Source organism: Dipodomys spectabilis, unplaced genomic scaffold, assembly GCF_019054845.1.
Source record: "Dipodomys spectabilis isolate Male_0828 unplaced genomic scaffold, ASM1905484v1 ptg000046l, whole genome shotgun sequence".
NCBI lineage: Eukaryota > Metazoa > Chordata > Mammalia > Rodentia > Heteromyidae > Dipodomys > Dipodomys spectabilis.
This window is the reverse complement of record NW_024870723.1, coordinates 874,661-886,866: the sequence shown is the minus strand read 5'-3', so window position 1 is coordinate 886,866 and position 12,206 is coordinate 874,661. Positions and strand designations below refer to the sequence as shown.

The window sequence follows — 12,206 nt, the reverse complement described above, 5'->3', positions numbered from 1 at the left end:
AACAAAACACCCCACCAAACAAATCCTTCTTCTCTGCAGTAGAATTCTGCAATTTCCCAAGGCATGTGTATGAGGCACTGGCAGAGTGAAAAAGAATGGTGTTGATGGGTTTCCATGATGGACTGGGTATTGGTGTATTCATCCAGCCATCAACAAGCCCCCAATGGTAATTATTAGCCTGTTTTGTAAGTAAGGAAATAGGAACCCAGAGATGCCAACAGAAAATACCTAAACTAGCATAGTGCGTGAGGAATGACCTGCCTCAGAGCCTTTATACAGGGAATGGGTTGTGGAATGCTTTTACCTGCTATCACACATTAGAGGAGCTCTGAGGCAAAGAGAGCCACTGGAGGCTACCATCCATTGGTTGGTAGGAGGTTGAGACCAAAGGGTCACGTGATCTGGGATAATTCTATCCCCCTGGCTATTAATTGAAGATATTTTTCTTTTCCTGTGAAAGTGAGTCCAGATAACTCCCTTAGCAAATTCCCTGCCCTTGCCTGAATTCTTTCTCCAGCTGAAAATGGGCATAGAGCAAAGAATTAAACTGGAAATTGGTATGCCTTCATCCTAGTCCCAAAAATGACAAAATAAGTCACTTTTTCTCTTGGAGATTTGAGTTTCCCATGGCTGAAGTATTGGGAGGATTTGGTGTTTGAGAGTGACCTTCCATGATAAGATTCTCTAACTTATGCTGACATTTATGATTTCTACCTCCTTTGGCAGCACCCTCCCTTTTCCTCTTGAAAGGCAAATAGGGACATGAAAGGAAACCAAATGAGATGGACTAATGACCCACCCCACAGAAATAAGAAAAGCTGCCCATAGAAAACAATGAAATGGAACCAAGGCATCTGCCCTTCCCATACTCAGCTGTCCCTGATGCTCTGTGGCCACACCCCAAGTGGCAGGCAGGAGATGCCTATCCAGGGTAGCACACTGCCAGAGAAGGAGAAGATGGAAGAGCAGCAGCCTCCCTCTTCCTTACAGCCCCTTCCTCTAGAGAAACTGAGCACTGCTTTAGCAGAAAAGGTTTAAGATGTTCCAAAATGCATTAATATTTTTCTCTCGACTTTCTTGCTTTTAAAAAATTTCTTCTTCAAAGCTATGGGGCAGGCTCCTGCTCAGGAGATACATTGATCTTCTGATAATCATGAGTCACAAGGAGCCTATTTCCTTCTCCATTCATTTTAAACATACTCACTAACACTGACTCTTAAATGCTCCATTTTTCTCAGGGCAGAGCTAATAGGAATTAGGAATTTCTCTGCCAGAAATAACTAGAGAATGAGTCCCTCAGGATAGAATCCTGAGGAAGCCATCTCGTATTCCAAAGTCACCTACCCTTCATCTGCACACCCAAAAAGAGAGAGGAGGGAGCTAAAAAGAGACAAAAGGGAAGGGAGTTGAAAGAGAAATAATGGCGCTGAGATACATATGAAAATGTGTACTTGGATAAAGCACATGTAATTTAGTAGCCCTGAATCCAGGGGAAATCTCCATGTTCCCCACATTTCCATTCAGACATTTAATCAAGCAAAGGAGAGAAAGGCAGGGCCAGCAGGATTGCTCCTCAAGCTGATTTTCATTATATTTTTCCCTCACACTCTCTGGACACATATTGCGTTGGCTTCAATCTCTATAAAAGTCAAAGAGCACAGGACAAGGGAATGAGAGCCAAGCAGCATTTGGTAAGGTCTGAGTGGCTAGTAGACAGCAGACTCGTTGTTGTAGATTATCTCACCAGATCCCTCTGCCAGCTCCTGAGATAGATATTATCATTATTCTTATTTTGGAGAAGAAAGGATAATTCAAAACAGATCAAAGCCTTATTCCAAGCCACACAACTCATAACTAGCAGAGGTGAGATTTGAATCTGAGAGGGTCTGACCCCAAACCTAACTCTCTGAAGAGTGTTACCCACTTTTGCATTGCAAATAAACTAACCGGAAGATTCTAAACATTATGAAAATGCTAAAGAATTTCAGGAGGACTTCAGACTCATTTTTCCTTTTAAATTAAAGATGAACTAAGTGGCTCTTATAGGGCAGTTCAACTCACCCTTAATATAAATGAATCCCAAGGATATATCCATAGTCAGATAGGCTTAAATTGTGTACTGAAACAGGTCAGATTGAAAAGACTTCCAAGGTACCCAAAGAGCCTTTGGAGGATTTACGTAAATCCCAACTTTTCCTACTGACTGATTATTTGCCATGGGCTCACCACTAAGCACGCTGGATTTGGCATTTCCCAGATGCTGCTGTAAATCCAGGGTCATCCCGTTGCAGGCTCGGCCTGCAGTTCAGTTTTCCGTCACTAGTTGGCCGGAGGCACTAAGGGAATGGTCCGGCCCGCGATTCACGTGGATGCCAATCTGACTGAGAACAGAGACTCCTCTAGGTGTCGCTGTAGGGACTCTCTTGATTATTCTAAGGAGCAAGTGAACTAAAATGCAGTCATTAGGCTAAGCCTCCCTTTTCTTCAAAGAATTAAAATACTTTCAATAGATGAAAGGCAGCTTCTGCACGTTCCTAAAAACACCCAATGGTCTGAAAAACTTAAGTACATAATGAAGAATCTCAAATCTTTCAGATAATGTCATGGACTTCCTTTCAGGGAGCCATTTCATTAGTCCATTCATTCACTCTGCTACCCGGCACTGCTATGCTGTGACAATAGCAAGGCGAAGAGGTGGGAAGGAGATAGGAACCAACATCTGCAGCATCTCCTGCAGCCTCCAGCCTTTGCACTGTGCTGGTGAATTCACATCCCCAATCTTGCTCACTTGTTTGGGTTGGTTGTCACTTCCCTTCACTGGTGTAGCAGCAGATCCAAAGGTAAAAGACTCCTTGCACCAGATGCTCTTTTCTTTGGAGATGTACTGCATCTGCCCTCCCCCACCCCTTATACCTTAGGTACCACAGAGCTACAAGTCATCTGGCACTCAGACCACTACCATCTGGATGGAATGATCCACCTGGGTGCTTTAGCTGAGGTAGAGCTGCCCTGAGCACTGTTATATCTTTACAGAAGCCTGATGGCCCCTGACTGGTGACTTGGCAAGGTTTAGCACACGAGCCTGAATTCATCTGCTGGCATTCTCCCACACGAAGACCAGGCAGGCTCATTAGTGTTGTTTTCCCATCACCTCCAGCTGTCTCCACAAGCTTTAGTTCCAGTGTCTGTGGTGATTGAAAAACTTCTTCTTTCTGGATTTAACCCTACCTGTACCATGAGAGAAATAAGTGCACAGAGGCAAAGGTCCAGACCGGGAGTCAGGAGCCTTGTGATTTGAGTGCAGCTCTATTACTTAGATAACCTCCTCTGGGGTCTTGAACAAGACCCTGTCTCTCTGAATTCTGTCTTCTCAGTTATAAAATTAGGATTTCTGTTAACATGGCCCTTGCAGTTTCTCCAAGTTGGGTCTAGTTTAAAAGTTGCCATAAGCCTTCTACAACATGGTCCTTAAATCTATCCTATCTGTTTCCCCTGAGCAACTGGAGGGTTTGATTGGCATATTTTTCTCTCCAGCCTTCCAAACAAAACCAAAGAAAAGTCCAAGATCCTTCTAGAGCCTTCTGTGCCAGAGCTTGGAGACATTCATGCATCTGAAAGCTTTGGTCTTCAGAGAAATGGCGAGTACTCTGATTATCTGAAGATAGAAAGCCCCACAAAAGAAGAATGGAGCTCTGGGCTCTGGTCCTATGTTACTCACTCCCTGGGTAACTTAAGAGTCAGAGCCATGGGGCAACATTGGGGAGCACATCCATTGTGTGTACACCAAGCTTGGACCCGGTGCTCCCTCAGGAAACGTACAATATCCCCCAGCAGTAAAATGTTATGTCATTGAAGACAAGAGCTCTGGAAATCTGAATATGTGCAGAACATGTGCCCACAAAGACAAGCTTCTGGGATTAGGGCTGACATCCCAGTCACTTCTAGCAAAAGAGAGTCAAGTCTGCATAGCCTGCTAGAGTTTTCTAGGAAGGATCTTCTAGGTCACGAATCCACACTGCCCTCCATCTAAATAGGAATGGAAACTCCAAGACTCCAACTCCCTATCAACTCAGTCACTACCTACAGACAGTTCTCATTTCCCTCATATTCTGATTGTCAAAAAAAAAAAAAGCCCTCCAAGACATTCAGCAGGGAGACAAGGAGACCTTCAATGCTCCGTAAGTCCTAAGCTCCAGGAAGTTTGCAGGATTCCCACTTTAAGTGGCACTCTCTTTCCCAAGTCAGTCATTCTTTTCTTCATGCCCAAAGACAGAGTCCTATCATTAGACTCACAGGGTGATCAGGACACTTGAGCCGCACATCTGTTTACCCATAGAATATTACTAGTTTTTGACAAGAGTCTCAGGATTCAGCCCACCCCATCTCCGTGTAGTGTGGTCTGGTCAAACGTCTGAGGTGCCAGCTCAATGACTTGCAGGGTGACACCTGTTATTAGTGGAGGTCTCCCAAGTGCCACTCTGACAATGGGGAGGTGGGGGTGAGGGCTGAGGACTTTGTTTCTTCAGCCTCTATCTAAAGGACTCCCAAATCGGACTTCAGCTTTGTCAAATGCAATAGATGTGTCCTCTTTTGGAGTCATCTCCAAGTTCAACAGCACCCATCCCTCCACGGCACCTCTAGAGTCTTGCTTCCAGCCCCCCATCCCCACCCCTGAACCAGCTGTGGCAAGGCCATCCTCTAGTTTGAAAAGTATCTGATTCTTTAAGAACAACTAAAATATGTCCTGCCATTTGCCTTCAGGAAATGCAAATGCTTCAACATAAGAGGTTTTTTGTTTTTTTTCCCATCCTTGGGTTTCTCAGAATTACAGCTGAGGTCACCTCACTAAGCAGTGAAGACCAAAAGGGGGGAAAACAACAACAAAAAGAATCTGCATGTGAGAGGCAGGCCTGGGCTTGCCTTCTCTCACCATCTACTTGTAAACTGGTACCTGACAGATGCCGCCCTAGGCTGAGTACACAGGGCTGCTGCTGATGTGAGCCTCAGCCCAGAGCTGACCTGCACACCCTGGTGTTATTCCAGCCCTGAGGGGACCAGGCCAGCCAGAAGCCCACATCACCTCATTCATGCCGGGGCATAAGGACTTAACTGCTCTCCATGGAGGAAAATAAGGGAGCTGGACTAGAGGACTCGATTCAACATTCACAGAGCATATTCTGAGCTGGGCAGAGCATATTCGGAGCTTCCCTGAGAGTTTACAATCTAATGGAGGAGGCAAATAAGCAAAGAGAGGAAGGGTCAGAGAAGGTTCTGGAGATGACTGCCAGGCAGTGTTACAACAATAAGGCTGATGAAGGTGGGAGTGTCTTGTAGAGGGAACAGGAGGTACCACCCAGAATGACAGATCAACATGATGCAGTTCACAAGCCACTCAGGTCTGGAGTCCCACAGTTCTAGTTAGAATCTGTACCTTACCACCAACTAGCTGTGTGAATATCAACAAGTCACTGAACAGGTCCTGGAGTATGTAATAGACTTCAGGTCCTGTCTCAAGGGAGAGTTGTGAAAATTATGTAAATTGTAAAAATTAAATGTAACATGACTTAGCAGAGCACCTAGAACACTGCAACCACCCAATACATGTTAGCTATTATTATTGCTCGAGTCCCTGGGATGGTGGTAGAGATCATGACAGTAGTGATGATGGTGGTGATTAGCAGGTAGAGAGGAGGAAAAGGAGGGGGGGGGGGGAAGTGGAATGGGAGGGGAGAAGGGATGAGACTGGAGAGTTTGGTAGGGGTCAGAACCTAAGGGACTCTGAATACCATTCTAAGCAGCTTGGACATTATCACACAGGCAAAAATACCCAAAAGCGATTCTGAGATTCAAGCCAGAACTGCCTCTGACTTGTTGTAATATAACTCCATAGAGGAGCTCAGGCCAGGGGGAGTATAATGAAGCTTGGGCTGGGGGGGGGGGGGGGGGAGTACTATAATAGTAGTGTATAGGAGCATAGCAGTGCTCACATTCTGATTCCAGATGCCCCAAGAGTGAGGGCAGGGATGGGGGGGGGGGGGGATGGGGAGGAGTGGCTGCTGCAGCAGGTAGGACTGGAACACAGACAGCTGGCCCACCAGTCCTCACCACCAAAGGATGCTTTGAGCCAGAGTTCTTTAAAGATGAAAAATGTGCCCCCCAGTTCTTTCAACGGGCGTGCTTTATCAGTGAGTTTGCTCAGACAAGAGAGCAAGCAGCCTCTTCAGCTCACCTTGTACTCTTCCCAAGCCTGTTTCTCAGGCTTAAGCAGAGAAGATAATCAAGAAGCTTCTCAGAGAGGCAGTGGACACCTGGAGCTTAGACCCCTGTCATGTGTCTGAGTGGTCATCGCAGCTGCCATCACCAAGAAAACATCAATGTAGGTTAGAGACCTCTCGGTGGTACAGACAGGGGAACATTTGCTCTCAATACACTAAACTCCTGAGTCACTGAAGGAAATGTCTTAAGTTGATTCTTTGCATACAGAACAGTTACTATAATAAAGAGCTAAGCTATCATCCCAGGTGAAAATATTAAAATATTTTAATTTCCTAAACACCATAATGACATAGATGCTGTGCTTGCCTCTGCCAAAGAAGCTGCAGATGGTAGGCTTCCTGCTGAGATATCTTTAATCCGCTGTCCTATTAACATTGGGGGGAAAGCTGTTTTGATCTTTGTTGTCTAGCAAAATGGACTGTAGAAGGAAACTTGGTTTCTAGAATCAGACAGACAGCACAAAGGCCAGCATTTTGATGAGTTTATTCAACCTGGAGGATGTCCCTGATTTAGGCATCAGGGTTAACCCTTCAACATTATTCTGAGACAGCCAGATAAATGATGCAGGTCAAAGTACCAGAATAGTGTCTGGTATGCACACCAAAGGTAGGAAGGAGTAGCTTCTACCAGAGGAGGAGTAACTCCTGCCTGGCTGAGTAAGAGGACTTGATGATAGGTAGGGTCTCTCTCTCTCTGTCTGTCTCTCTCTCTCTGTATCTCTCTGTCTCTCTGTCTCTGTCTCTCTCTCCCTCTCTTTCTCCCTCCCTCCTCCCTATCCCCTCTCTGTTGCTTCAAAGATGAGAGGCACTTGCTACATTTGTAGGAACTCAGGGTGTTAGGAAAATGGAGGAGAAAGGAAAAGGGAATAGACTGGACCCGAATCTCAAGAGGCTAAGACTGTTTATTGGGACATAACAGTGAGGACCACAACCTTCCCTTGGGTAAGAGGTTGTACAAGGAGGTGGAGTTGGAATTGGACGCTTATGGGGTCTTAAACAAGGATGCAGAGGCTAATGAAAAAAAGAAAAAAAACATTAGGTCTAGGGAGGTGGGGGCGTTCAATTGTGCACACATGGAATATTTACAGGCAGGCTTATGTGGATTGCCCTACCTGCACATCAAGCCCATCCAAGCATACCTAGGGTTTTGCCTGACATCTGTATGCATCTGGGATAATAGGGTGAGGGTTAATCCCTCATATTTCATCTTTGGATATATAAAACAATTGGGCCAAGAAGGGAGAGGCAAGTCCTTCACAGGGCATACTTGTTTCCTTCTCCTGATTTCTATAGTCTTCTGTAGAAAAGCCCACTTGGAAGGCAAACAACGCAACAGAAACTTTAGAACAGTAAAAGTTTGAAGATAATTTCACAGCAAAATGAGAACTGAAGCAATTTTTATCCCTTCATGTGAAAACAGAATGCTAATTTCAGCCTCAAAGGGTCATGGAAAAGGTTCTGATGTCCACAGATACCAGAGTCACAGAAGGCGATTCATGTTTGATCTCCTTGCTTTTAGGGAATTGCTCAGAGGACCTCCTATGTATTCTGAAAAAGGCTCCATTCAAGAAGTCATGGGCCTACCTCCAAGGTCAGTACCCAAATCCAGGAAACCTAACCACATGAAGGCCACTGCCTAGGGCAACTTGTGAACCAGAAGGCTCAATTAAAAACTCATGGCTGAGTAGGACCTGCACATGTGCTTGGCTTAGCCTGTGCCACATTTTTTTATAATCTGAATTTGAAGGTTTAGAGGGAAAGGAGGAGGGAGAAAAGAAGAGCAAGGTTCTCACCAGAGCTACAAAGGTCCTTGCTCCTTAACCCTATTCACTCCAGTATTACCTACCTGGCCTGTGAAGGTATTTTTTGTCCTCTATGCACATCCCTCCATTCCCCACCTCCCCTCATCACCCCTGACTATTGAGACACCTAAGAGTTTTGACCAAGTACCTAGTCCTTTTCCTAATGCAAGGGAAGGGAAGCAGGCTCTTCATCTCTGCCTCTAAGAAGTTATTCACAAGAGAACCACAAAACTGCCTTGTCCCTCCATTGACAGCTTAATGAACATGTTGGCACAGGACCTATTTGCATATTGCAGTGTGCTTCAGGTATGAGTCCCTTCTAAATGGAACAATAAAGCCACTTAAAGGAGAAAACAATGAGATATGGAGGAGATGGCCAAGATTCTCTGAATAGCCATTTTGCTCATTTTAAGCATTCAGTTCTGCGATTAGATTAGCTCTTACCTTTCCACTGAATCATTACAAGGCTTAAAGGAAAAACACAGAATCAATTAAAATCAGCAAGCCAACTTCCCGGTTCTGAAGGCACCCTTATCAGTCAGTGCTAATTTTCATTTGTTAAGACTCAGAGACTTGGCGTTGACACAAATGTGTCAGCTCAGAGGTTCTGCTAATTTCCTGTTTGTCTTTAAATCCCAGGTGGCAGGGCTATTCAGTGTGTCCATGGGGAACCTGTGCAAGGATGTTTGGCTACTGTAGAAAAGACACATTCAAAAATTCAGATCACATTCAAGGATACACTTCTAATAAACATCAGTGTATATTAAGCCTACAAAACAATGCCTTTTGTTGTGATATTTTCATACCTGTATATAATACGAGGTGATACCTTCATATGAAAGCTAGTGAAGATTCTCTTGAACAAGTTGATACACCTCGATTCTTTTAAGTGAGTAATATCAAATGTCCTAGCTCTGAAACTTGGCGATACTTGTGCAGAACACAGTTGAGGAGCTTACAGTCTAAGACATGAAATAGCCATAAGAAGAACATAATAATATGGTAAAAAAAATTGACAGGGAAACTATTCTCTGGGAAGTAGAAGTCCACTATCAGGTATGCTCTGGTCCTCTGGCTTTGAACATTAGAGTAAAGGAAAGAGGAGTGGCTTTCTACCCATGCCTTGAAACCAAAGTTGACTCTAGCAGTAACATGAAAAACAAGCAGATGTTTAGTATAGGAGGAAAACACTATAGAAAACATAGACCCTTCATGGGAACCTTGAACGTAAAGACAGTTTCTCCATCAGTACCTACAATTTGACCAACCATTCTCTATCTGTTCCTTCCAGTGTCGAAGTACCTCAACAATTCCAAGCTCTCTTGGAACCCTGACGGTATCATCCACGAAGTCAGATACCGGGACGGGGATCTGGTCATCCAGTTCCCAGGCTGGTACTTCATCATGTGCCAAGTTCAGTTCCTCATGCAATGCTCAAATCGTTCCGTGGACCTGAAGTTAGAGCTCCGTGTCAACAAAATAGTCAAGAAACAGGCCCTCGTGACAGTATGTGAGGCCGGAGTACACACCAAAAGCATATACCAGAATCTCTCTCAGTTCTTACTTGATTACTTGCAGGTCAACACAACCGTATCAGTCACAGTGGATCAATTCCAATATGTGGATACAGTCACCTTTCCCCTTGACAATGTGCTGTCCATCTTCTTGTACAGCAGTTCAGACTGAACCATTTCACTTGGCCTTCAAGAAGAAAGCAACTCTCAACCATACAATACTGCATCCATCCAAACACTTGGGAAAAAAAAAGACTGAAATCACAAAAAAATGAATTAAATAGTATAGTTTTCTCCTTGTATGTCTTGGAAAGATACAACTCCAAGGTTTAAAAAAAAGTAAGGTATCTTTCAGAGGCAAACAGGGAAGCAATGTGGTATGATTGACAGAGAGGCGCTAGGGAATCAGAAGGGACTGGGTTGCTCCAACTCAACCACTAATTCACTATTTGATGCTGATCTATTCTTTCCTTTCCTTGGAGCTCAGGATACAGATCTGAATAACTAAGAGGACTGGGTTTGAATTTTGTTCCAAAAATGTTTTCACCTCTGAAGATCAGATTTGTAAGCTGAGATTCTGGATAAGTGTTCTGGAAGTTCACAACCAAAGGAAGGACCCATATACCAATATAAAAACTATGGCACCCCCAACATCCGGCTGCACTTTCTTTTAGCTGGTCATAAGGACAAGGTTCAAGGCACCTTGTAGAATGCTCCCATGTTCAGCCAACCCTCTGCCAGCTTGTAATGGTCAAAGTGATGACGTCATTTAGCAGGGCAAAGCTGCTTCCACCTCCTTGGTAATTGATGTATATTTCCTACTTCCAACTCGTGAGAGACAATTCTGTGAGGGTCTTTAATCCCCTACAAAGTTGTTGACAGAAAACAGGAACCCTGAAAATGGTGAAAACTTCGAACCTACAGCTATTTCCTCTCCTGACTCCAGGGCCATGAGATTTCTCTTAACTACAACAAATTTGACTTTCCTCCTTCATCCTTTTGGATGACTCCTTATTTGTTGAAGTAGGTCTTTGACAAACTATTTCAGTTGCTGTGAGCCCTTGGGCTTTGAGGTATCCTCAAAAGAAAAGAGGCCTCCTTGGGTATTATGCAAAAAAAAAAAAAAGCAAAATTTGCATTTTTTCAAGGAAGAGAAAAGACTGTCAAAGAAAAGGTTTAAAGAAGAAAGAATAACAGTTGTGGTACAGATGAGAGGGCTGTGGGTAAACAAAAATGACCAAAGGAAAACATCATTAGGTCATTTCCTGAGCAGGAGCCATGCCAACTTCCTCCTCGGTCTCCTCTATGAAATGTTCAGTAAAACTTTACATTTCTCTTCACCCTTTTTATTGAGTAGGTTCTTCAGGAGGAATATGCATTGGAATAGGCCTTGAATTTCCCAAGCCAAGTGGTATGTAGTCAAATAGGAACAGCTTTTGAGAACACAGAGCTGGAAAGAAACGCACATCTGCATTTGAGTTGTATTCAAATGTAGGACAAATGAATCTTCATAAATTCCTTCATTCTTGAAAAGTTATGTAACCTAAGTGTGTATAAACTAATGTTTCTAATCTCAGTTCCTATCACACAGTGCTCAGAGAATCAACAACAAAAGATACAAGGAGCACATTTAAAGAATAATATGGCAGGCTAAATGTGGTAGCTCACAGCTGTAATCCCAGCTACTTGAGAGCCTGAGATTAAGAGACTCTGAGTTTAAGGCCAAAACAGTCAAAAAGTTAGTAATCTATATTTCAAAGAGTAAACCAAATATAGTGATTTGGTACAATAATCCCAGCTACATAGTAGGCAGAGGTGGAAGTATCAGGAACCAAGTTTGGACCTGGGAAAAAGCAGGACAACTTAACTAAAAAATAACTAAAAATCAAAAAGGGCTAGTAGTATGGCTCAAGTGATAGACTGCCTGACTAGCAGGTATAAATCCCTAAGTTCAAACCCCTCTAGTACCAAATATTAATGATGATGATAATGATGATGATACAACAAAGCAAAAGTAGAAGCCAATAATTATTAATAAGTCAACTAATAGGAAGTAAACAATCCAGGAAGTTCAAATTCTATTATTCTTGAGGATTAACTAGGCCCTGGGAACCATATAAGCAAATGATATCTGTGCAAATGAAATCAGTCAGGCATCTCACAGAGAACCCAGGCTATTTGAGACACATGCCTCTTTGGTAACTTGAGCTTAACACACCTTTCCTCTTCCCTTCCTCCCATACCCCACACTGAACACACACATGCACACACACACACACACACACACATACACACACACACACACACACACACACACAAACTTGCAGAATTTGCAGAAGGAGATGGGTGAGTTGCTGAAATATAGCAAGTGCAATGTACATAGATCAGTGACTATTGTCACCTGTTTTCTATCACCACTGAGCTCCTTCCTGTTACTAGACAATCTTATCCTCTGCAGAATCCTTCAGCTGCAGACAAGATGGCTCAGATAATGGCCCAGTGCACAGAAAGGGTTTGTTAGAAACAGGTACCCAATGGAGAAAGTACTGAGGGAATTAGACCACAATTCAAAAAACCAGAGAGCGTTCCAGAAACACCAGAATATCACTATCATT

At 43.7% G+C, this 12,206-nt stretch overlaps 1 protein-coding gene across 1 annotated transcript in view; it reads left to right on the top strand.

The window, feature by feature from the left end:
• Tnfsf8 (TNF superfamily member 8) overlaps positions 1-11,511 on the top strand; it is a 28,072-nt gene extending 16,561 nt beyond the window's left edge. Inside the window, exons 3-4 of the mRNA XM_042678705.1 lie at positions 7,795-7,866; positions 9,369-11,511. Of these exons, the coding sequence (XP_042534639.1) occupies positions 7,795-7,866; positions 9,369-9,763 (467 nt within the window). The 3' untranslated portion in view covers positions 9,764-11,511. The remainder of the gene's footprint in view (positions 1-7,794; positions 7,867-9,368) is intronic.
• Positions 11,512-12,206: the final 695 nt, after the last annotated feature.